The 25,422-nt window shown below is 38.1% G+C and overlaps 1 protein-coding gene across 1 annotated transcript in view; it reads right to left on the bottom strand.

Moving 5' to 3' along the window:
* Positions 1–2,075: 2,075 nt before the first annotated feature.
* The window catches only part of myo10l1 (myosin X, like 1), a 79,772-nt gene continuing 56,425 nt past the window's right edge, over positions 2,076–25,422 (bottom strand). The window contains exons 12-40 of the mRNA XM_067373904.1: positions 24,322–24,468; positions 24,125–24,225; positions 20,182–20,248; positions 19,925–20,017; positions 19,769–19,837; positions 19,583–19,665; positions 19,383–19,491; positions 19,106–19,186; positions 18,877–19,001; positions 18,652–18,781; positions 18,446–18,552; positions 18,045–18,309; positions 16,028–16,825; positions 15,106–15,229; positions 14,724–14,967; positions 14,538–14,633; positions 14,351–14,444; positions 14,214–14,269; positions 13,255–13,397; positions 12,572–12,766; positions 8,887–9,044; positions 8,657–8,780; positions 6,852–7,149; positions 6,544–6,751; positions 6,294–6,430; positions 6,088–6,211; positions 4,690–5,169; positions 2,690–2,881; positions 2,076–2,180 (exon numbers count right to left, since the gene is read on the bottom strand). Coding sequence (XP_067230005.1) covers positions 2,076–2,180; positions 2,690–2,881; positions 4,690–5,169; positions 6,088–6,211; positions 6,294–6,430; positions 6,544–6,751; positions 6,852–7,149; positions 8,657–8,780; positions 8,887–9,044; positions 12,572–12,766; positions 13,255–13,397; positions 14,214–14,269; positions 14,351–14,444; positions 14,538–14,633; positions 14,724–14,967; positions 15,106–15,229; positions 16,028–16,825; positions 18,045–18,309; positions 18,446–18,552; positions 18,652–18,781; positions 18,877–19,001; positions 19,106–19,186; positions 19,383–19,491; positions 19,583–19,665; positions 19,769–19,837; positions 19,925–20,017; positions 20,182–20,248; positions 24,125–24,225; positions 24,322–24,468 — 4,953 coding nt within the window. The remainder of the gene's footprint in view (positions 2,181–2,689; positions 2,882–4,689; positions 5,170–6,087; positions 6,212–6,293; positions 6,431–6,543; positions 6,752–6,851; positions 7,150–8,656; positions 8,781–8,886; positions 9,045–12,571; positions 12,767–13,254; positions 13,398–14,213; positions 14,270–14,350; positions 14,445–14,537; positions 14,634–14,723; positions 14,968–15,105; positions 15,230–16,027; positions 16,826–18,044; positions 18,310–18,445; positions 18,553–18,651; positions 18,782–18,876; positions 19,002–19,105; positions 19,187–19,382; positions 19,492–19,582; positions 19,666–19,768; positions 19,838–19,924; positions 20,018–20,181; positions 20,249–24,124; positions 24,226–24,321; positions 24,469–25,422) is intronic.

The raw sequence follows: 25,422 nt of genomic DNA, 5'->3' as shown, positions 1-25,422 counted from the left end.
TGTCTAAAACATATTTTTGTGGAAAAAATATTACCTCTATACATTTTTTAAAGCTGCATTTCGTAAGTTTTGCTTCTTTGCTGCTATCTCTGTTTAAAACCAGCAATTGCAGTTATTTGTGGAATTATCATCGTTATGTGGGTTGTGCATGACTCCTCAGTGCGGATGAATCTAATGTTTGCTGTCAGTCACCACATCGTTGTGTATACTGTACTTCAAAATCACAGATTCTATGTCTTTGAAGTATGACCAAAATAAGAATTTTCAACAGAAAACGTAATCTGAACAAGTAACACATCTGCCACTTTTGTTCTGACCAACTGAGAAAAAAAAGGATTACAATAAATCATTCTACCAATGATGATTAAATCTTAAAGAACAACATTTACTTGAAATATACATTTTTTTAACACTTTATTTTGACTCTACTGTCACTTTTGATCAATTTAATGCATCATTACTTTCAATATATATATATATATATTACTGACCCCAAACTTATGAATATTAGTATATGTAAATAAGATCTTTAGGTTTGCATTTTGTAATTTTTGGCATACAGTGGGCTCATCATTTTTGCATCAATACTGCAAAATGTCTTAGTGGAACAGGCTCTAAAAAAATCAGTAGATAAGTATAATGTTGCAAAATTAATGTTACGTATACACATTGAAACAGTACAATTACATGCTTATTGAATCTTGACTGCTAGATTAATACTTGTCTAATATCAGGGCCTCTTTTCATTGCTTGCATTGAGCAGACCTGGTTCTACTTGCATAACACTTAATAACCGATCTCCGAGCTCTGTAACAGCAAATAGAGGCGTGGGACCTGCACACTTTTTTGTTGAACACTCTCAATCACCAAACTGGTCACAATGCTTTTGTGCATTGGTACAGTTAAAGTTATACACAAGCTTTGTATAACTTGCAAAATAACAAAAAAATTCAACATACAAATAATTTTAGACGCAGTATCAAATGTAACACTTTAGCATATGTATTTATAGACTCTGGCATTTAATACAAAATAGGACATTTGTTGCATTGATAATGTGTAAAATATGAGTTGACATGAACAGTCACACTGCTGATATCAACATACTGCCGGCCCGCAGATATACTGCGATCTGATTGGCTGACTGATTCCAGGTGGTCCCTGCTGGTCGTACTACACATTTTTGGAAGCAACATATAAATTGCACACGTTTCATTATATTATAGTAGATGTTTTATCAGTGACTAATATTTTTGAAACAACTGTGCATGTTCCTTGTGGCACCATCAGCCAATCAGTGCTGCCATGATGTCATTTTCCTGCAGCTCCAGAGAGTGATAAGTCACATGGTATTTATGGCTCAGGTGATTGGCTCAAAAAAACATGAATGTGAAACTGAGCAGCCATGAGCAAAGATGGCAAAATTCAAATCGCGTACTTCTGGGGGGTCCTGCTCCAGCCTAGCAGCTGCCATTGAGATGAATGAGAATGTTAACGCATAGCTTTCTCCTCCTTGTTGCTCTCTGAATGGCCTCCAGCAGTCATGGCTTTACAAAATGTATGTGCTCCACAAAGCAAACACCTGTGTGTGTGTGTGTGTGTGTGTGTGTGTGTGTGTGTGTGTGTGTGTGTGTGTGTGTGTGTGCTAACTTTGATCTCACACAGAAGCACAATATACACACCTCAGTAACTCTACCAATAAATGGAGTTGTAGGTGGATGGCGGATAGGTACAACATGACTGACTAAAAACTGAGGATAGAGAAAAGGGAACAAAATGGAGAAGAGGAGACAAGGAAATAAATACGTTTGGTCATACGTCAGAGTGCTGGCAGTGAGGGATGGGAACAGTGAGCAGGTTACCAGGCTTTGTTGTGCTTCATAAGGTGAAATTGGTCCAAATAAATATGTGTGCTGTTGTGTTTAGGACAGGTCAGACAGAGGATTGTAGTAGGTTAAAATAGTTGGCGAGGTAAAGTCTCAGTTTCTTCTCTGCACTCTTTCTCTTTCTCCAATCATCAACAGTCAGTAGTATACCTCACTTGCAGGACACTTTTGAGCTCCAGTTGGTGTCGATCACCTCATCCAGGTGCTGCTGTTGCTGGTGATGGACATGATACTGCAGCGCTTTTTGACGATCATGTTGATGTACGCCTTCATGATCTTAGTGATTTCACCCACCTTAAAGCACACAACAAAACACACTAGTTAAAAATCATGTTAATCCTTTAAAAACTACTTCTAAGGGAATGTAGTGACTAAATCAGAAGCACTAGATTCAAAGATTTAAAGGGTTAGTTCACCCAAAAATGAAATTTCTGTCATTAATTACTCAACCTCATGTCGTTCCACACCTGTAAGGCCTTCGTTCATCTACTTAAACACAAATTAAGATATTTTTGTTGAAATCCGAGAGGTATATGACAGCAAAATAACCGCCACTTTCAAGATCCAGAAAGGTACTAAAGACATTGTTAAAACAGTTGAAGTGACTGCAGTGTATAAATATCTTAATTTGTGTTTAACAAGATGAACAAAGTTCTTACGGGTGTGGAACGACATGAGTGTGAGAAATTTATGACATCATTTTCATTATTGGGTAAACTAATCCTTTAATTGCTCCTAAAGCTTTTAAACATGCATTTTAACAACATTTCTGCACTAATAACAGAGACACAGAAGTTTGTTACCTGAGACGTCTCGAAGAACATCTCCCTTTCATCAACAATGATTTTGTATGTGCTGGGCTGAGGGGCTCCGAAGAAAACGATGTGCTCATACTGGAAAGTTTCGAGTGGTTTGGGCTCACCCCGTTTATACACAGAGACATTTTCAGCACTGACGCCCAGCCACAGATCATGAGGGAAGCCACCCTCCTTACACTGCAGACGGATATATAAAAACACAAACACATGTAATTAATAATGTCAATTAACATCAGTGGCTAAACACTGAGACTTACTGTAACATTGCCTTACTGACTACACTCATAATAGTGGAAGATCTGAAAATATCCCTGCTGAAAAAGCACCTTAGACCAGTCTGAATTTCATGAATCTAGGCTTATGATGGATTATGCGTAAACTCTTACCCTAACTAGGCTTACGGTTTATGATGCTCAGTGCTTGTCTGGTTGCTGTTCAGTCACAAAATTTAACTGTTGAAGTTTTTCTGGTAAAGTTGGCTGACAGGTTGAAGGATTATAATAAAACGATAAAAGTTGCTTTTAATATGAGTATATTTCTATTTCTATTTCTATTTCTAGTTCAGTCATGAAACTCTAGATGCCGTAAGGCAGGCTGAGGTCCTTACATGCAATCTGTGAGCAATCACACATTACCAAATGACACAAGCTGGTTGACCTATGTTGATCTTGCAGCCTGTGAGATTGCTTGCTCAACATTTAAATAGTCTGGTTCAGTGTTCACTGTTGGCTAGTCCTTTCAGAGTTCCTATGAAACCTTCCACCTCCCCAGCTCCACTTGCCTAGACCTGCTACGGGATTTATATCTGTCTATTTATGCAGCAGCAGCACATCTTACATGCTCACAGCAGTAGCAGTAGTAAGTTTTATGGGTAGCAGATCTTGGCTGAATCCGAAATCGATTTGAAGTAATGTAGCATTTTGTGGTCAAGCTTAGGGTTAGTAGTGATAAATATTGCTACCTTTCAAGTCTATATCCTCATATTTAGGATAGAGGGTAGTATTTAATTGAAGAGTGCATTTGAAAAAAAAAAGATAAACCCCATTTAAAAAAAGAAAAAAAGAACTAATTGCTGTGCATTATTCTCCATATAGCACGTTCTGTACCCTAAATCCATTTTGTCAGAAAAGCTGGTATTGTCCACTGTCAGCCATAGCAAATTCACGTTTTACAGCAGAAGCCGACAAGCGCCCTTGGTGTTTTTGTGTACAGAAACTGATAAGTCCGTTTTAGCGAATTAGCACACAGTATTCTGGTCAGGTGACAAGGCTTCTAATCACTTCAAAAAGACGCGCTAGCTGAGGGAAGTTTTGTCAAAGCTGACTAAAAGTGATCGGGGATTTATAATTTTGACTTCTGTAAGTCCTTGAACACCATACACGACTTACATGCTTAAACCTTGGTTGTTCTTTTGCATGTGTGTGCGCACGCATGTGCGTGGATGTGTGTGTGTGAGAGAGTGTACTTATGTGCCGATCTGTTAGCGTGTATGTGTGTGTGTGTGCGCACAGTGAGTGGATGTGTGTGTGTGTCAATCTGTTAGTGTGTGTGCGCGTTTGTGTGCGCATGTGTGTTTTAAATGCAATAACAAAGCAATTACTTTGGTTTTGTTTAACTCTGAAACATGAAATGTGGAGTTATCTGCTTTTTCCAAAAAACGACTGTTGGAGTTATCTGCTTTTGCTAAAAAACAAACTTTTAATATATATAAAAAACATACTTTCAATGAACTTTAATTTTTTTAATTTACCTGTATTTTTTAGAGTTATTGCTACTTAATCAAAACAACCCAACTGCAGTTTGATTGATATTACTTGGAATGCACAATAAAAAACATGATTTGTGAGAATTAATAAAAATGGAGTTAACTGTTTTTGCAAATAAACTCTTCAATTGTTAACCACAACTGGGGGACACATATATCTACATATGGTGGCCCTACAATGTACATGGGATGCTCTGAGCCTTAATGAAATGTTACACACCTCCACATCAAACAGTGTAGACCCATATCCCGGCCACTCTTTGATGACGGTCATGTAGCTGAGCATGGCCTGGTGCTGAGGCATGCCCTGTAGACGGCTCCATTTCTCCAACACGCTGGTCAGCGTGGCTGACATCTCCTCCTTTACAAACATCTCCAGCATCTGTTCCTCCTCCACACGCTGTTTCTTCAGCGATCCCGTCTTGAAGCTGCGTCTCAGTGTCCCGTCCAGGAAGTTGGTCTTCCGGCGTTCCAAAGTGTGACTTCCCGGCCCTACTATACCAGCCCCGGGTACTCCGGCAACCCCTGCTTTAGTGGACTGGAAGATGCGTGTACGGAGTCGTCCAACGGGGTACACACTGCTCAGGCTCCAGGGCGTACGGGCCACATCACCGTGGATGTACTGCAGTCGCAGGGCTGCTAAGTGCTGAAGGGTTTCCTCGGGGGCTGGGAAATGACCACTGATGAGACTCTCATGAGCCTAAGAGAGATGGTGAAAAAAGGGAGAAAAAACTTTTACTTTATAACAGAGATGCCCAAATCCAGACCAGAGTGCCTAAGTTCTGGGGGCAGTTCTGGGGGCAGTTCTGGCCTAATGGTTAGACTGGTAACCCAAAGATTGCGGGTTCGATTCTCAATACCGGCAGGAAATGACTGAGGTGCTCTTGAGGGCACCTAACACCCAATTGCTCCCCGGGCGCCACAGTGAAATGGCTGCCTACTGCTCAGGGTGTGTGTTCACGATTTGCAGTGTGTGTTCACTACTCCTAATGCGTGTGCACCAACTGGATGGGATAAATGCAGAGGACAAATTCTGAGTATGAGTTACTATACTTGGCCTTCACACGTTGGCCCACCATGCTGTATCACAAGAAAAAGAACATGCAAAACAAACAAGGCGTACCTTTAAAAAACAAAATTAAATATTTGTATAATATAGTTTGATATTAATTCAATTCATTAATTAATTAATTCAATTCATTTTAAAGGCGGCATGACAGAAGTTGCGAGTCTTTTCTCTCCTATTGTGACATATCTGAGTGACACTTCTCAAATAAGAAAAAATGTAGGGCGGGAGTTGATTTTGTCCATCTGGAATTGATTGGATCATTGGATGGTTGTGGCTTGCTAGTGGTGTAAACTCATGTGAGTGACAGGTTGTCCTACCCTCGTGTCAGGAAACATGTCCTCAGAGAAGAGACGTGATGTTATTGGAAGTGGGATGTGAAGTTAAAAAGAATAATGATGTGCAAAGAAAATCTATTGATAATGAACACTGCAATATTTCATAAAATCAAGAATTGTCCATTTTGATTTCATGGTGACTTTAAATCAGGTGAATCAATACTACGAATGCACTATAATGGGTATACAAAATAGAAATACTTTTGCAATTCACCTGCTCAAACATGAAGGCAAATTCCACTCCCTCTTTGGGCATGCTTTCCACATCAAGAAAGCAATAAAGCTTGAAATATAACCTCCAGGGCCCTTCTTCCTCCTCATCCTCACCACCTGCCAACCTGTAAGAGCAAAGCAGATAAGCCTCAGTCATTTTACAGTCAGTCATCAAATACACCATATGAACTGTCACATTTTCATTACCTCTCAAACTTCGCGAGCACATCTGCCACAATTACACGGCTTTCAATGGCCCGGCTCTCCACCTTATTGTGTTCAAACAAAGAGAACATGTTCCGACTGTTTTCCATCGCCAGACCACGAATCAGCTTCTCCACCACCTTGTCACAAACGAACACAAATAATATCACTTTCATCCTTATTTGCAGGGCATTTCATTTTACAATTCTCAGCATGTTAAAATGATAAAAAAAGCTCTCTCTTTTCCTCTCACCTCTCCAGCTGTGGTGTGTGAGTTGATGGATATCTTGCAAGACCCTCCTCCATGGCAGTACACAGTAGTTGTCATTTCCTGTCTGTTCAGCAGGGCGGCGATCTCCTCCTGAGAGGGCACATACTCCCTGGTCTTTGTCTTCTTCAGGGACTCACCAATGAAGTGTGCATACTTCTCAATCTCAGTGCCAGGGTAGCGCTCTCTAACCCTGAGATTATTCACACAAAGGGACCAAAAGACAGTGTTTGTCAAATGACCTTTGACATTCGACTCCAAGATGCTATTTAATGAGCATGCCTCTTTGTTACCTCTTCAAGTGGAATCGGAGGTAACGCAGAATGGCTCGACTGGGCAGGAAGGTACAACTCATGCAGGTGAGCAGGTGCCAGTGTGCACGGTTTGCGGGGCTGTTGGGTTGGGGCACGTGATTGGTCTGTTTGATCAGCTGACAGTACACCTCGTCTCTCAGTGGCCGCAGATCGTGGCAGGTCTGCAGGATGCCCTGAATGATGGCAACCGGGTCTGAAACGATCTCCATCTCCTGAAGTGAGTTAAAGATCTTCACTGCCTCATCCTGCAGGCTGCCATAACCCTTCTCCTTTTGCACTGCAGAGAGAACGAGAGAGATCTGTTAGTAATATGACTCTTTTCTTTAATCATATTAAGTAACAAACATTAAAGGGATAGTTCACCCAAAAATGAAAATTTGATGTTTATCTGCTTACCCCCAGTGCATCCAAGATGTAGGTGACTTTTTTTCTTCAGTCGAACGCAAATTATGATTTTTAACTGCAACCGCTGCCGTCTGTCAGTCAAATAATAGCAGTAGATGGGAACTTGAACAATAAGAGTCGAAAAAACTTCCATAGACAAGTCCAAATTAAACCCTGCGGCTCGTGACGGCACATTGATGTCCTAAGACACGAAACGATCGGTTTGTGCGAGAAACCGAACATTAGTTATATAATTTTTTACCTCTAATACACCACTATGTCCAACTTCGTTCAGCTTCCTGTTAGTGAGGTCAAAAAACGCGTTGTGATGACGGAAGTGATGTCTCGCCCATATACTTCAATGAGCACGAGACATCACTTCCGTTGTCAGAGCGCGATCAGACCTCACTAACCGGAAGCTGAACGGAGTTAGACATAGTGGTGTTTTAGAGGTAAAAAATGATATAAATACTGTTCGGTTTCTCGCACAAACCGATCGTTTCGTGTCTTAGGACATTAATGTGTCGTCACGAGCCGCAGGGTTTAATTTGGATTTGTCTATGGAAGTTTTTTCGACTCTTATTGTTCAAGTTCCCAATCACTGCTATTATTTGACTGACAGACGGCAGCGGTTGCAGTTAAAAATCATAATTTGCGTTCGACTGAAGAAAAAAAGTCATCTACATCTTGGATGCCCTGGGGGTAAGCAGATAAACATCAAATTTTCATTTTTGGGTGAACTATCCCTTTAAGTTTGTGTTTCATCTTCAGATCAGATTCCTTAGTTCAGATTTATTTACTGCAATTGCCTATTTGCCTTTTTTTAGGTATAAAAGCTCATGGTTTGGTTGATGACAATAATAAATGTTATTGTTTTTATGAAGAACTCTCTGCTCTGAAAGTATTACTACCTATTTCCATGGCACCAAATCAAGCTTGTTACTTGACATTTTTATTCCTTTTTCTCAAAACGATTTGAGATTTCGATTCTCAAATGTGTGAAAGGAAATGTATTTTGTGATTTAAATACTTTTAAAATGGTCATGTTAGATGTGATATACGACAAGTGCTGAGCAGATTCAAAATCACGTCACACTGAAAAGGTTAATATTCACAAAAAAGTGCTAACTGATTGGTTAGGAGGCACTATCTGAGATATTTTTATTCATACATTTCACAAATTAACTACATGAAATGAGGTGGAAATATGACAGGATTACAATAAAATGATCTTGCGGGCCACATGAAAGAGGTGGCAGGCCTTGAGTTTGACACGTGTGATGTAAAAACATAAAAGGATACTCAGGACAAAAATAAACAGCGATGTAATTTAGAAAATCCCGTTGCATGTGTATGCTAGTAAACACGTTCAGAGTGTTTGGCTGATGGAAGGTACTCACGGCTTTCGCTGACTTCTCCGTAGGGCAGTGGCAGAAGAGGTGAATGCAAGGGATGCTGGGTATATCTCAGAATTGGGTTCCTTCGATACATTTGTTCCACAGCCTCAGAGTTAACACTGTTCTCCTATACAAATGTCAAAATTATTATGTGCCGTTTTTATTAAAGGACAGTTTTACTTATTCTAATTATGAGTGCAAAATACCAGACTTATGTATTTAAAGCCAATTACCTTGATGTCTCTAATGAGTTGCTGGGTGGGCGTTTCAATGGGCACTTTGTTGTCAATGACGCCCTGAATGGCAGACACCCATCGCATGGCCTCATTCAGCATTTTGGTGTACAGGCGGTATGAATGTTTACGCCCATGAACTATGATGTTCCAATAACCTGCAGTGTAATCAGACATCAGTATCGCTTTATAGATTTTTTTGGTTTACAGAAAGAAAATTCATGATTTGATTTCATTAAGAAAAATCACACCTTTTCCCCCCACAAAACATTAAGCAGCAAAGCTGTTTTCAACATTGATAATAATAAGAAATGTTTCTTGAGAACCAAATCAGCATATTAGAATGATTTCTGAAGGATCATGTGACACTGAAGACTGGAGTAATGATGCTGAAAATTCAGTTTTGCATCACAGGAATAAATAACTTTTTTAAATAAAAGTAAATACAAGTTATTTTAATTTTTAATAATATTTCACAATATTACAGTTTTTACTGTATTTTTATCAAATAATTGAGCATAAAACCTTTCAAAAACATTAAACAAATTCTTACAGTAGTGTAACTTAAATATAGTAGTGTAACTTTTATCCAAAATTCTCGAAAAAGCTGTATTTATACAATCGAGGAACTACCTGCAATTCCATCCCTGATATTTTTCAGTCTGGCTTTAAAACCCTTCATAGCACTTAATAGTCGGCTCTTTTAAAAGTGTTCAATGATATTTTAATGACCACAGATGCTGGTGATACCATGACCTTAGTGCTTTTAGATTTGAGCTCTGCTTTTGATTTTATGGATCACAATATTCTTTTATCTCGGCTTGAATACTCGATTGGTATCACTGGTACAGAGTTGAAATGGCTCCAATATTTACTGTCAAACTGAAGATTTACAGTCAATTTAGGTGTCCATTCATCCTGGGTGGCTCAGTTCACCTGTGGTGTACCCCAAGGGTCGATCTTAGCACCGTTATTATTTTTGCTGTATATGTTACCTCTGGGATCAATTCAGTCCCTCCAGAAAAATGCGGAATTTTTTTGTGATTGTTGCGGGCTAAAATGATTGATTATGCGGCACGTTTTCTTAAAAAATGCGATGGAATATGCGGGATATTTTTGCAATTTTATGATGAAATCGTGGGAACTTGCAAAAACTGCGGTGAAAAACAGAAAAAAATAAAAGGTGATTCCCCCAACACCCTGTTCTCACTAGGCTACTACTTTAATGTAAAGAGTAATTTCCTATTATTTCCTATGATAAGCAAGCATACTAAATCACAGAATATTTAAGTTCTCATTCTGTTTTATTTCAGACCTTAATTAACACATGGCTCAAACTTAACATTGAGTCAAACAAGTTCTGTAGCTTTACAAAAGGAATATGAGTTTGTAGAAAGGCGCTATATAAAATAAACGTATTATTATTAATATCCAACAACTTCTATAAAAATGAATAAATAAAATATTTTTAAAAATGTGTGCTTCTTCCAGCCTGCTTCCGCTGCTGCTTTAACCATCCTTGGCGGTGGCAAAGTGAAAAATATTTTGCCCCCACTGTCATGTAACACACCAGGAAACTGCTTTGCGCGGTCTTTTGAGCTTATTTTTATTGGCAAATGAGAATGATTTGTGTGCTTCATGGTTTCATGGTTTGCAGATGATGTTCATGTCGCGTAATTACGTCACTTCACAAGGTTCCCATGGCAATAGGGGGAAAATAATGGCGCTTTACTAGTGTGAAGTAAACGCAACATTTTTCAACTTTCTGCTAAGATATATGTGACTTTTTTGCAACGAAAATGCAGGGATTATGAAATCATGCTGGCCCCGCATATATTTTGCTTGCTGAAATCGGCAATTTATGCGGCAAAAGTGCGGTGTATTTGAAAAAATCAGGCGATCGCATAATCGCGTTTTTCTGGAGGGACAGTCAATTATGCATAAATTTGAGGTGTCGTATCACTGCTCTGCAGACGACACACAACTTTATATACCTATTAAACATAAAGATAACTCAGCATACAAGAAACTGGAGGCTTGCCTGCATGAATTTAAATTATGGCTTACAGATAATTTCATGATACTTAACGATCATAAAACCCAAATCATTCATTTTGGGCCAAAAGAGCACCCAGATGAAGACTCAACCAACCTTGGCACTCTTACTCCTTATCTTACTTCTGATGTTAAAGATCTAGGATTTCACCTAGATAATGGTTTTAAATTAGACAAACAAATCAACACCATAGTTAATACCAGTTTTCATCATATTCGCCCGTAAGCTAAAGTCAAACCTTTCTTAAAAGAAAAGTTTGGAAACTGTTATTCATGATTTTATCTTTACGCATTCATGCATTATCTTACGTTCTTTGACCTGGCTGCCAGTCCGATACCGTATAGACTACAAAATTTTGTTATTCGTTTACAAAGCTCTCAATAATTTAGCTCCCAAAGTATCTATCTGATTTGATTGTTATGTACAATCCTTCCAGATCACTTAGATCCCAAAATGGTCATCTTTTGCTGGTACCACGATCTCGTCTGCAACGCAGGGGAGACCGAGCTTTCGTAGTAGCGGGCCCTAAGCTGTGGAATAGCTTGCCACTACCGGTCAGAACTGCTTCTATGTTTGCCGAATTTGAATCTATGTTAAAAACACATCTTTTTACCTGTGCTTTTAATTCTTGGTAATTTGTACGTGTTCTTTTGTATTTATGTTCTTCTTTTTCCTTTTCTTTTTAACTCTATGTACAGCACTTTGGCCAGCTCAGGCTGATTTTAAATGGCTTTATAAATAAAATTGAACTGAATTGAATTGAAATAAATACTGGACATTTAGTTGGTTTATGGCCTTTTTAGCTTTAAAAGTTCAGTCTGCGATTGCTGTTAATGACAGACTGCAAACAATACAGCAAGTGCATTCTAACAATTCCAAACCATTTTTTTTGCTTCTTCTATAGTGAATAAAATGTGTGACATGCTTTACTCAAATTGTGATACAAGCAACATGTGCCATGAATCCATATTATACAGTGGCATGAAAAAGTATGTGAACCCCTTGCAGAATCTGTGAAAATGTGAATAATTTTAATAAAATAAGAGGGATAATAAAAAATGCATGTTATTTTTTGTTTAGTACTGTCCTGAGTAAGATATTTTACATAAAAGATGTTTGCATTTAGTTCACAAGACAAAATAATAGCTGAATTTATTCAAAAAACCCCATTCATAAGTTTGTGAACCACTGATTGTCAATACTGTGTGTGGTTACCTGATGATCCACGACTGTTTTTATATTTTGTGATGGTTGTTCATGAGTCTCTTGTTTGTCCTGAGCAGTTAAACTGAGCTCTGATCTTCAGAAAAAACCTCCAGCTCCTGTAGATTCATCAGTTTTCAAGCATTTTTACATATTTGAACCCTTTCCAGCAGTGACTGTAGGATTTTGAGATTCATCTTTTCACACTGAAGACAAATGAGGGACTCAAACTCAACTATTAAAAAAGGTTCAAACATTCACTGATGCTCCAGAAGGAAACACGATGCATTAAGAGCCGAGGAGTGAAAACCCTTATTATCCCTCTTATTTTATTAAAATAATTCTCATTTTCACAGATACTGTAAGCGGTTCACATACTTTTTCATGCCACTGTACATTTAACAGGTTTAAACTAGTCATACTCGCCTGTCTCTTTAAACTTTTTCTCCTCAGGCTGGACCACAGAGCACAGGCTGTTCAGAACAAGAGTGCCCATCTTCGATGCATTACGTTCAGAAGACTTGTAGTAGTCCAGCGAGTTGTTAGTCAAGACAAACCAGCGCTTTTTCAGTTTGAGAGCAGAACTTTTGGCACCCGCCTTCATCTCCTTGTGGAGCCATCCTGTGTCACGAAAGGACACACACATACACAGTTTACAGGAATGACAAGTTACAGAAATTAAAATATACAAAATCTTTCTTAAAGTATACAAAACCTTTATACAATAACACTCGAGGACATTTTATGCCAGCTACCCAATATAACTAATCTACCACTGTCACCATGATTCTGCCAAGTAAGTCATGTTCCTGGGTCAATATATTTAGTCAATCCTGGAACACCATTCCAGTCTAAAAAATTTGTCCTATCCCTACCCCTAAATATAACCCTACCCATAACTTATTCCTAAAATCAGAGGGAAATGATAGGCGAATAACACTGATGTAGAAGTACCTATCCCTAGTTGTAAGTCCAAACTGTAAACTTGTCCCTCAAATCTGATTGGTTGATTGGAATGTTCCAGGATCAACAAGGATGTTAATTGAGGAACATGACTTGGTGAAATCATGATTTGGTAGCTAAATACAGGTTATAGATGAATAACACACCTCTAACCAGGAACTCCTGTCCATCACTCTTGGAGTCTCCTTTTGGTTTCTGCAGCAGACTAATCCAGTGATGCATTTCCTCTGGCAGGTCTGAGTTACAGTGGATCACACGATTGGCTGTGATGATCACAAATGAATTGGGCCTATTCAAAAGAAAGATGTGTTAGCACCAGATGAAAATTGTTACTTTAGATATCTTCAGATATTTAGCACAACAAATTCAAAGATTAAAGGTGTAGTGTGCAATTTCTGTGGCACTAGCATAACAGAAACATTCAAATATTCATATTTTGAAACCATCAAAGAGTCAAACAACAAATGACTTGTTCATAATGGACCCTTTTCATAGTGATGACATGTGATGCATCACTGTGATGAACATCGTAAAACTAGAAATCAATTGCACATTTATAACAGTATATTTTGTTACTTTACCACTAATTAAATGCATGATGTTTCTAATACAACAACTGAAGGAGTGACTGACTGCAAATTTGTTTTTCTTCTTTCCACCGTAATCAATCTCTCACTATTTTTTTCCTCTTTTGGAAAGTCATAGAAATGCTTTTGGCTATTGAACACAAAAATTCTAAATATAGTATGTCATTAAATATTTGTTGTAGTTTCCATTCACCTCTATAGAAGTTTACCCAACTATAATGGCTTCTGCTTCTGAGAACGCCGGAAATGTGAAAAGAGTCCATTGCTTATTATGCTTGGATAAGAGGAAGTATTTCAAAATGTAAAAAATTACACACTTTAAAATAACACAACTTTAAGTGTATATAGGTGTGACGGTACACAAAACTCACGGTTCGGTAAGTACCTCAGATTTGTAATGCATTCAGTACACACGTGCACCGTACCGAAAGCCCTGTACCGAATCGGTTCATTACGAATATGTGTACCGTTACACCACTAGTGCTGTAAGCAAACTCTGCACTTGTGATGACTCTCACCTGTCAGGATTGTCTGAAGCACAAACTGAATCAATCAATCCAACATCCAGTGTGCCCTGAGAGAAAGAGAAAAAAACAGTTATCAAAAGAGGAAGGAACTTTAACAGTGAAAGTGCATGAAGGGTAAGGACACTGACCACAGCGTTCTTTGGGTTGGCCTGCTCATGTGACATCTCCAGTAGCTGCTCTGGTGTGGCAATGTGGACCCGACTCAACACGGTAAACCAACCACTAAGAGAAAGAGAGCAAAAGACAGAGTGCAGAGTGAGCAATTTGGCCCAATTATGAAAAACGCACAGTTATAAAATTGTCAGCAAAGTGTACCTGGCATCCTCTGGTGACTCGGCAAACACCTGGTATGTTCTTTCATCTGTCACAATATTCAGAGCATTCTCTTTCTCATGGTTATCCACAATCTCCCTAAAAACGGGGGGAAAAAATTTAGTATGATCTAGGGTTTCTGACACCTAATGATACCACAGTTCTGCTTCCTATTCCTCTCAAACGTACTTGGCTGAACGAATGTCGATTGTCCCTTTCAGCTTCTCCTCACTGTCATTCTCAAAGTACATGAGCTTGGAGTCACGCAGAACGAACCAGCGCATCTTCCAGTTCCTGCGGGAGAGTGTGGAAAGTCCGCCTCCCTTCTTGTACAGCCAGCCTGACTTTAACGACTCCTGTTTAGAGCGAAACCACATGAAGGTGTCGTCCTTCAAAACACACCAACGCCTGCGCCACGGGATCATCAACCCAGCTGTGGATGAGACAGAAAAAGATTTATACTTTTATACATAATCAAGTAGAAAACAACATTATCCAAGCTGATTTTTTTAAGAGATGGTATTACATTTATTTATTTTGTATAAAAAGATTTAATCATTTGATTTCTTACCCTTCATGTAAAGGTAACTGTGGAAGTACGGAGGTCCATTCCCATTCAAGATGTTGACTTTACCGTTGGATACCTCTTCATCTGTGTCCACGTACCCATCATGCTCATCATCGCTATCAGCATACTGAAAGAGACACAGACAGAGTGAATGGTCAGACAGTGGGCAAGCATGTGTGTGTACCTAATTACTAACATTTTAGGGACACATTTGTACACAGAACATATGGGCATATGATTGAAAGCTTGTTTCCACCACTAAATAAAAAATAAAAAAATGTAATTGCAACTTTTTATCTCACAATTCTGACTTTTTTCTCGCAATTGTGAGTTTATATCATATAATTCTGACTTTATAATACAATTGCGAGTTTATATCATGCAATTCTGAGAAAAAAAAAACATCAGAATTGTGAGATATAAACTCACAATTATGTTTTTTTTTTCTCGCAACTCTGACATTAAAAATTGCAATTCTGACTTTTTTATTGTGAGGAAAAAAGTCAGAATTGTGAGATAAAAAGTGTCGCAATTACCTTTTTGATTTTTTTATTCAGTGGTGCAAACAAGCTTCCATACATATCCTCATTGGTAAAAACAATATAAAAATAAACTAAATATTTTAATGTAAAAATGTAAAATGTTTTCTGTTAAGTTATTATATTTATCTGTATATAAAAACAATACAATTCTATGGAATGTCCCCCTTTAGATAACAAAGTATGTCTCTGTGAGTGAAGTTTAATTTTGCACTCATTATTTTTAATTTGACAGTATTTTGGTCCAGAAGAATGATGAGGAAGACAAAGTCCCTTTTAAAGAAAGTCAATTCACTTGGTGGCCATGTTTGCAATGTCTCCGGGCAGCTATTTCGGACATTAAAGACCCATTTTGAGAAACACGTGCATATTCTCAAGAAACTCACTGAGTCTGAGCTGCGGTTGTAGGACTCCTGGCTTGCGTTGGTGCAGGTGGACTTGCGTGCATGTTCTGTGTCCGTTGCCGCAGTGCTGCTCTGTCCATCCTCCAGATCGTCTTGGTCGTAGTCTGACTCGCCATCCCCGGGCACGCTGTAGATGGGTTCCTCTGTGTCCGGCAGAGACTCCGCTGCTGTCAGCCTGCTGGTGCGGTCTACGTCCTCTCCCTCCTTTTTCCCATCCACCTCTTTAACTGTTTTAGCCTCTTCAGACTTTCCATCTTCCTTTTTGGTTTCACCAGGGAGAGGGGGAGGAGGTGGAGGGGGAGGAGGGGGAGGAGGTGGGTGCGGAGCCCCAGGTGGAACCTTGGGTGCAGAGGGGGCCACCGTGCCCTCGGCGAAAGCGGGAGGAGGAGGTGGCAGAGTGGCTAAGATCTCCTGATCCACTGGACCTTCTGCTGGAGGAGGGAACTCGGGAAGTGGTATGCACTCTTCCTCTGCGTGGAAGCCTTCGTCTACCTCTTCCTCAGTGGCAGCTGCCGGTCTGGAGGCAGGTTGTTTAGGATCACCAGGGATGACTTCTGGACCTCCGGTGTCGAGTAGTTCGAGGAATTCAGTGGCAACACGGGAAGCCTTCTTTTTCTGACGCAGGATCTCGGCATCACGCCGCAATCTGAGTTCTTGTCTCGAGCTCTCACGTAGCATAGACACACCGTCTTCTCTTTTCTTCTGCAGACGCTCAATCTCTCGCTCCAAGCGCAGAATTTCCTCCATCTGACGGGTCTCCTCCTCAGCAGTGGGTGGAGGCTAAAGGAGGGCAGGAGAGAGGGAAGATACAGAAACACTGGTTAGAGAATAACAAATATTACAAACACGTTGACACCACCTGTCTCCAAATATGACAAGTTTTTAGAAAAAATCTATGATTTGACAGGTTGACTGCATGGATTTACATGTATGTTTTGGAGGAGGGCTCTCAATTTTTCATTAAGAATAGGAAATGTAGAAAAGAAAAAATTTGTCTGTCAAAAATGCGGCTGAAAATTATGGAAGCCCATTTCTGCCACATAAGAAAAAAATGATAAAAAGTCAAAATTGTGAGATAAAAAGTCAATTATGACAAAAATCTTGACTTTTTGTCATAATTTTGTCTTTTTATCTCATAAATATAACTTAGTATGTTAGTACTTAGTATTATCTCATAATTTGTCTTTTTGATTTTATGACTTTATATGTCATCATTGTCATAATTATGATTTACCAAAGCATTTTTTGAGCTGGCATAAAATGTGAAAATTGTGAGATAAAAAGTCAATTATGACAAAAATCTTGACTTTTTATTGCATAATTATGACTTAGTATGTCATTTTGAATTTTTACCTCATAATTTGTCTTTTCTGGCATAAAAAGTCAATTTTGACTCAAAAAGTCGCAATTGTGGCAGAACATTGAAAATATGACATAAAAGCTAAAATTATGACAAAAATCAATTCTGACAAAGTCTGAAAGTTCATTTATTATGAAATAAAAAGTCATAATTATGACAAAAAGTCAAGACTCTTATTCATAATTATGACTTGTGTCAATTATGACTTTATCTCAAAACTTGGACATTAGCCTCTGAATTTAGAATTTGTCAGAATTACATTTTCCCATAATTTTTGCTTTTATGTCATATTTTCATATCTCATTTTCATGTTTTTTATTTCACAATTGTGATTTTTTTATGTCATAATTATGACTTACCATTTTTTTTTTCTTATGTGGCGGAAATGGGCTTCAACAAAAAAAAGAAAATGCTATGTGACAAAGCATCAGCATTTTAAAGTTCAGCTAAACATACATATTGCGTATTCATGAGGTCAAGTTAAACTGTTGATCATTTGTTAAATATACACAGAACAAAAAAAAAATACAAAATAAAAATTTGGAAACTTCACCAAAGGAAAAGCTAATCACCCACTCAAGGGGCGAGTGTGATTTTCATGTTCTCTAAGCTTTTAAAAGAAACATTAAAGTCACTTACCTCTGCTGCCCCTTCCTCTCCTTCCTTTTCATGATCTCCCTCTGTTTTCTTCTCCTCCTCTTCTTTCTTTTTCTTTTCCTCCTCCTCTCTCTTCCTCTTCTCCTCTCGTAGTTTGCGGCAGACTCCTCTTGCCACTTGCCCTCGCCTGTGTTTCTGGAGAACCAGCGCAGCTGCACGTTTACGCTGAAACCGCCGACGATAGAGATGAGCGCGGTAGTTCTTCTGGATTGTCACAATGCTTTCCAGAGCCTTCTTAAAGTTCTTTCTGTAGTCGGCACAAAATTTAAGTTTCCTTAAAATAAGTAACTGTGTTTAACTGGCAAATGACAGCATTTGAAAGGTGTCACTAACACACTACTTGATTGTTGTTATGTCAAGGGCCTACCAAGAAATACACACACCTTGCTATATATCTCAGAAGATAGGCTCGTATGATCAGTCCGGCTTTGCTTCGCACTTCATCTCTCTGCTTCTCCAGCTTCTGCTCCAAAGATTCCTTTAGGAACACCTAGGGATCAAAGGTTATCACAGGTTAGTGCCATCATACATAAACACAAGTGAAAATGTGTAAGCACAGTTACAAAGGAAGACGTCAAAGGTCACTCACCTTGGTCTTTCCAAACTGCCACTCCTTTTTGGTCCTGTCATAGAGTGTCAGCAAATCTGTGCTCTTCTTTTTCTCATCTCCACTGGAAGCCACAGCTGTCTTTTCCTTCTCTTTGAGAATGATCTTATATCTGATGTGCACAACCACAAACACAAAATCATAAACGTCTCCCAGAAAACATGAGCCAACAAAAACTCATGCATCTGTATGTGTTTTAACACCTACCTGCTGAAGAAGTCTTTAAAGGTGCGTCTGACAGGGAATCCGGCTCTGCGGATCTTCACTGTCTCCAACATGCCAGAGTACCGCAACTGATTCAGAACCACATCTGGGTCAAACTTGTTTGGGTTCTATAGAAGAGAAAATTATATAAATATGTATAATGTGTGTGGAATAACATGTCACAATTTATTTTTTAAAATGCATTTTCATTGGTTGAAGTGACTGCTCTAACCTTTTCCATGTTGGGTTTGATGCAGCGCACAAAGAAGGGGTTGGATACACTGAGCGTGGCCATTAGAGAATGAAGAGAGTCCTGAAGGACAGAAGAAACAGCCGATAAAATGTCACTGACAAGTCCGAAGGGACTGCAGGCTTGACTGACTAGTGAATTTGCTCCTGATTGTTTAAACAGTAAAATTCTGAATGCTTTGAAAAATGCAGCATTTTAGCATGTTAAATTTTTGGTCTATTATTAAGATGAAAGTCTTGAGGTGGAAGCTATATCTCACTCTGAACTGAGAGCTGACAGTGGGCTTTTTTCTGGCCGTGCCCATCTTCAGGGTCTCCTCATTATTTCTGCTGCTTACTTGCTCAAAAAGGTCATAGATGAAATCCAATCTGCACACACAGAATCACTCACAGGTTAAACTACACAAGAACAAAACTGCCTCAGCTTGTTTGAGTTTATAATTTTGTGTTTGTGTCTTACCTACTATCCTTCAGCATGTTCAGTATATCATCTCTAAATGTGTCTCTGTTCTTCTCTAAAATCCCCCTCCCATCATATAAGACCTATAAAAGGAAGACAAAAATATAAAAATAAAAAAGGAAAACAGGCACACAGACTGACAGACAGATATATAGACAGATAGACCTATAGAGACACTTCATATACCTCTCCAGCATAGTGCTTTATTCCAAACTGATGGTCTGCCAGTCTGGGTTTCACATAGTAGGGATTAGTCTGGAAAAACAACCTAATTTGTGAGTTTATTCATGTTATGCTTGGTTGAATTGTATTATATCCTTGTATGATAAGAATATAACTCACAGAGTGTCTGCCATGCAGTTTCTCCAGCAGTGTGAAGTCAGTGCCTTTTGGAAATCGGCTCTCCTCATTAATCAGAGCTAACATGCCCAGTTTCTGTACAGACACAGAAAATTAGAGTTTAAGTGTTAATTAACCAAAAACTGAAAACTTCTACTATTGTAATAATCAAATTGAACTTTGATTGAATGAATGTATAAATAGTCAGTCAGACTAAATTAAACCTTATTGTTCATGACAGCTAACCATGACTGGTTTACCTTCTCAATCAGATCCAGGCATTCTGCATTGTCCATCCAATCAATGGCTTCCCAGTGAATCCCTTCCCTGCATAACAGAATTCATTAGTTTTAGTATACAAAATCTTTTCAAATGCTTACTTTGACGCGTTGGGGTTTCAAAAAGTTCATAACGAGATTGTAAAACTAATCCATATGAATTGAGTGGTTTAGTCCAAATTTTCCTAAGAGACTCACTTTATGATAAACAGATTGAATTTAGGCTTTTATTCACATATAAACATTGATCAGAGAACATAAACAGAAGTTCAATCGAGCCTGCTTGATGTGCAAGAACCAACCTCTTCTGGAAGCTTCAACGTGAATGAATCTCATCGGTTCTCACACAACAAGCAAACATGTTCCGTTTACCATAACTGATGTGTGCCTTGATGAATGTTTATATGTGAATAAAAGCTTAAATTAAATCTTTTCAGTGTATAAAGTGATTGTGTATCTTCAGAAAATCTGGACTAAACCACTCAATTCACATGGATTAGTTTTATGAATCTTTTTATGAACTTTTTGAAGCATCAAAGTGGTAGTTGGGTGGACTGTCAATGGAGGGACAGATATCACTCAGATTTCATTAAAAATATCTTAATTTGTGTTCCGAAGATAAACAAAAGTCTTAGGGGTTTGAAACAACATGAGGGTAAGTAGAATTTTCATTTTGGGGTGAACTAACCCTTTAAATTGCATTTGAAATAACTTTTCAGGTGATCTGGCACTTAAGAGATACAATACACATGTAAGAATAGATAATAGCGGACCAAATCATTGTTGATGGCGTTGAAATTCTGCAGCAGAGCCATGACATCTCAGATCATTATCTAGTCTTGTGTACACTCCATTTAGCCAAGGCTGTAAAACCCATCTCCCTGTTACAAATATGGTTAAACTATCGCCCTTACCAATAAAGATTACTTTATAAATAATCTTCCTGATCAGTTTCAACTCCTCAGCATACCAGATAGCTTAGAAGGACTCGATGTTGCAACAGAAACTACTGACTCTCTCTTTTCCAGCACTTTAGACACATTTTCTCCTTTGTGGTTAAAAAAAGATTAAGGAAAATAGCCCGCCACTGTGGTTTAACAAGCACACTTGTGCCCTCAAGAGAGCAGCCCGAAAAATGGAACGCAGCTGGAAGAAAACACAACTAGAGGTATTTCGCATTTTGTGGAAGGACAGTGTTACTGCATACAGAAAGGCCGTAAAAACTGCTAGATCTGCTTTTCAACTCTCTTAGAAGAGAACTAACACAAACCTAGGTATTTATTTGATACAGTGGCCAGATTAACAAGAAATACAGCATCAACTTCAGACATTTCCAAAAAGCACAGCAGCAATGACTTTATGAATTTCTTTACCTTACAAGATTGATACTATTAGAGAGAAAATTATAACCATGTAACCATCTACTACAGTATTGCGTCAGATGTCGTGCAGTAGACCCCGATGAACAATTCCATTCATTCTTTGCTATAGGAGTTGAAGAATTGTCTAAACTTGTTAAATCATCAAAATCAACAATATATTTTATATATTGTATAGACCCTATACAGACTAAGCTACTGAAAGAGATGTTTCCAGAAGTCATAGATCTTCTTAATATTAATTTTTCATCACTGTCATTAGAATACGTACTGAAAACTGTTAATCTGGCAGTTATCAAACCTCTCATTAAAAAAAGCACAACTTGATTTTAGAGAATTAGTTAATTACAGACTGATCTTGAATCTCCCTTTTCTGTCAAAAAAAAAGAAAGAAAATTGAAAAGGCAGTATCCTCACAACTATGTTCCTTCTTAGAAAGAAATTGTATCTATGAGGATTTCCAGTCAGGATTTAGACTATATCATAGTATTGAGATTGCACTAATTAGAGTTACAAATGATTTGCTCTTATCATCCGATCAAGTTTGTATCTCTCTATTAGTGTTACTAGATCTTAGAGCTGCATTTGATACTATCGACCACAACATTCTTTTGAATAGACTCGAAAATTACGTTGCCATTAGCATAATTGCATTGTTATGCTCAAATCATACTTATCTGATCATTATCAATTTGTAACAGTAAATGAAGAGGTGTTATATTACAAGTTCAGTATGGAGTACCGCAAGGCTCAGTACTAGGACAACCTGTACATGCTACCCTGGAGATATAGAAGCATGGTGTTAGTTTCCACTGTAACACTGATGATATTAAGATCTATGTTTCTTCACACCCTGACGAAACATACCAATTCACAAAATTAATGGAATGCAGTAATTTCCATCTAAATTCTAAAAAAAAAAAAGAGGATTTAATTTTTATTTAATTATATACCTTCACACGTAATAACCTAGAAAACTGTCTAACACTTGATGGCTGCTCTGTCAAGTCTTTGATGTCAGTTAGGAATCTAGGTGTGCTCTTTGATATCAATCTTTCATTTGAAAGCCGCATTTCTAGTATCTGTAAAACTGCATTTTTCCATCTTAAAAATATATCTAAATTACGTCATATGCTCTCATTGACAAATGCGGAACAATTAGTTCATGCGTTCATGACATCAAGGCTAGATTATTGTAATGCTCTACTGGGTGGTTGCCCTGCACGCTTAATAAACAAACTACAGCTGGTCCAAAACGCAGCAGCTAGAGTTCTTACTAGAACTAGGAAGTATGACCGTATTGGCCCGGTTCTGTCAACACTGCATTGGCTCTCTATTAAACACTGCATACATTTTAAAATCTTGCTAATTACTCACAAAGAACTAAATAGTTTAGCTCCTTAGTACTTGATTAAGCTCTTAATGTGTTACAGTCCTTTGCATCTATTGCAGTCTCAAAATTCTGGCCTGTTGATAATACCTATAATATCAAAATCTACTGCGGGTGGTAGATCCTTTTACTATCTAACACCTAATCTCTGGAACAGTCTTCCTAACCTTGTTCGGGAAGCAGACAAAGTCTGTCAGTTTAAATCTAGACAAAACCAGGAAAACTTCCCATAACACTAGATGTACCTGTTACATAGTAAGAAAAATGGCTTCTTAGCTAATATTAGTCTATCTGTCTCATCCTTATCCTAAGGTTACCGTAGTCAGCCGTATCCAGATCAGTTGGTGGACCTGCACCTAGACACGACCTCATCGCAGCCCTGAATGTCAGCAGAGATCGTGTCTACTAGAACAATCCCCTGTGAAGACCTCATCGACGCGACAGCCATCGGCACAGATCCTCAGCAAAGACCACAAGAACCAGACAAGTCTTCTGCACAGACCTCTATGGCACGCTTCGTCTCCAAACCAGCGTGATAAATAGGATCTTCAAGCAGAAGGAACTGGATGAAATATTTTGAATGCTATTGATCCACAATCTGACTTCTGACTTGTGATGCAACCTGAATCGTAATCACACCGTGTTCATCCGTTGGCCAGAGGAGAACTACCCCCCGACTGAGCCTGGAATCTCCCAAGATTTTTTCTCCATTTCTGTCACCTGATGGAGTTTGGTTTCCTTGCCACTGTCGCCTCTGGCTTGCTTAGTTGGGGACACTTAATATTCAGCAATGTTACTGATTCGACTGCACTGACACCATTGGACGAGAACTCAACTTGGCTGGATAATGAAATCACTGTTTTCTGCAGAGCTGCTTTATAGCTGAATTGAATTCATTTCATAATTGATGTACTTTCCACAGTTATTGAACTGAAGTGAATCAACACTGAACTGATTTAAACTGAATAAAGACTGTTTACTATTGTCTTTTTAGAGCTGCTTTACAGCAGAGTTGAATTCTGTTGGCATCATTGAATCATTATTTTCCTGCTTATCACTGTAAAGCTGCTTTGAATCAATCTTTTTTGTGTAAAGCACATTATAAATAAAGGTGACTTGACTTGACTTTCATGCACTCATGGTTGTCTGTCTTTACCTGTTGTATTCCAGTTGCTCCAGAGAGAAAATATGTTTGTTGAAATATTCTTGCAGTTTCTCGTTAGCATAATTAATGTTGAACTGCTCAAAACGGTTCACCTACAGAACACAGAAAAAATTGTGTTAGATCTTAGAAAAAATATTATGTGTGTCTATCTGTGTGAATGAACATGTGATCCATGTGAGGCCTCACACCTCAAAGTTCTCAAAACCAAAGATATCCAGGATTCCAATAGACTTGAAATTATCTTTGCCCTTTATCTTCTGATTAATTCGCATGATGATCCATGAGAAGCACTGAGAATAAAGTGCCATGGCAACTGAATCCCGGGAATCTATCGCCTGTCAGTGAAAAATGAGAAAAGAAAATGGGCAAGTGGAGACAGAAGAGAATAACTGCCAAACTATTGAAACTACTGAAAGCATGTCATTACGAGATATTTTTATATATTATTTATATATATATATATATATATATATATATATATATATATATATATATATATATATATATTTTTTTATATATATATATATATATATATATTTTACTAGTGGGTGCAGGACACTATAGTTCATTTATGTAAGTGAGGATAGCAAAATAAAGTAAACTGTGACATTTTATACCCAAATTCTTCATACAGTGGACTACCAGTAAAACTGATAAAAATTTGGAACAAAAAATTAACTTTGACCTGACCATGTTTTGCTTAAGTGTTATCTGACATAATTATGATTTTTTTTTCGGACACAGTTTAACTCTGAGATCTTGTCATATTTTATTACCATTTTTTTTAAACTATAGTGAATAAACTGTATTAATGAATGAAATGTTCAAGGTGTCTGAATAAATTTTGGTTTGACTGTATATATATATATATATATATATATATACAGTGTTTACCCATGCAATTAATTTTTTCAGTTAAACGCATTAAAAATATTTAATGCAATTAACACAGCATCCATTTTTTTCCATAATCCTTTAGCTAGCATTACATTATATGATCATTCAAGTGCTTCAAGTGATCATTCAATTTATTCAAGTGCTATTAAACATTCAAGCATGATAAGATACAAAACTGGCACGCTGTCTGTGCCCCGGCTGCATTGAGTTCTCTTTTGCACTTGAATAGACAAAAACACACAAAATTATGCAAAAATGCCTGCTTTGTCAAGTATTCTCCTAAGCACAGTCTTGAATGAGTCATATAAAGTCTTAAATGAACACAAAGAGTTGTGATAAAATAGGATGCTAATCATGAGCGGCAAGTCTTAAAGTGACAGCAGCCTAATAAA

Source organism: Chanodichthys erythropterus, chromosome 21 (genome assembly GCF_024489055.1).
Source record: "Chanodichthys erythropterus isolate Z2021 chromosome 21, ASM2448905v1, whole genome shotgun sequence".
In the NCBI taxonomy this organism is placed as follows: domain Eukaryota; kingdom Metazoa; phylum Chordata; class Actinopteri; order Cypriniformes; family Xenocyprididae; genus Chanodichthys; species Chanodichthys erythropterus.
Note: the sequence above shows the minus strand (reverse complement) of the source record. Positions and strands in the feature narration are given on the sequence as shown.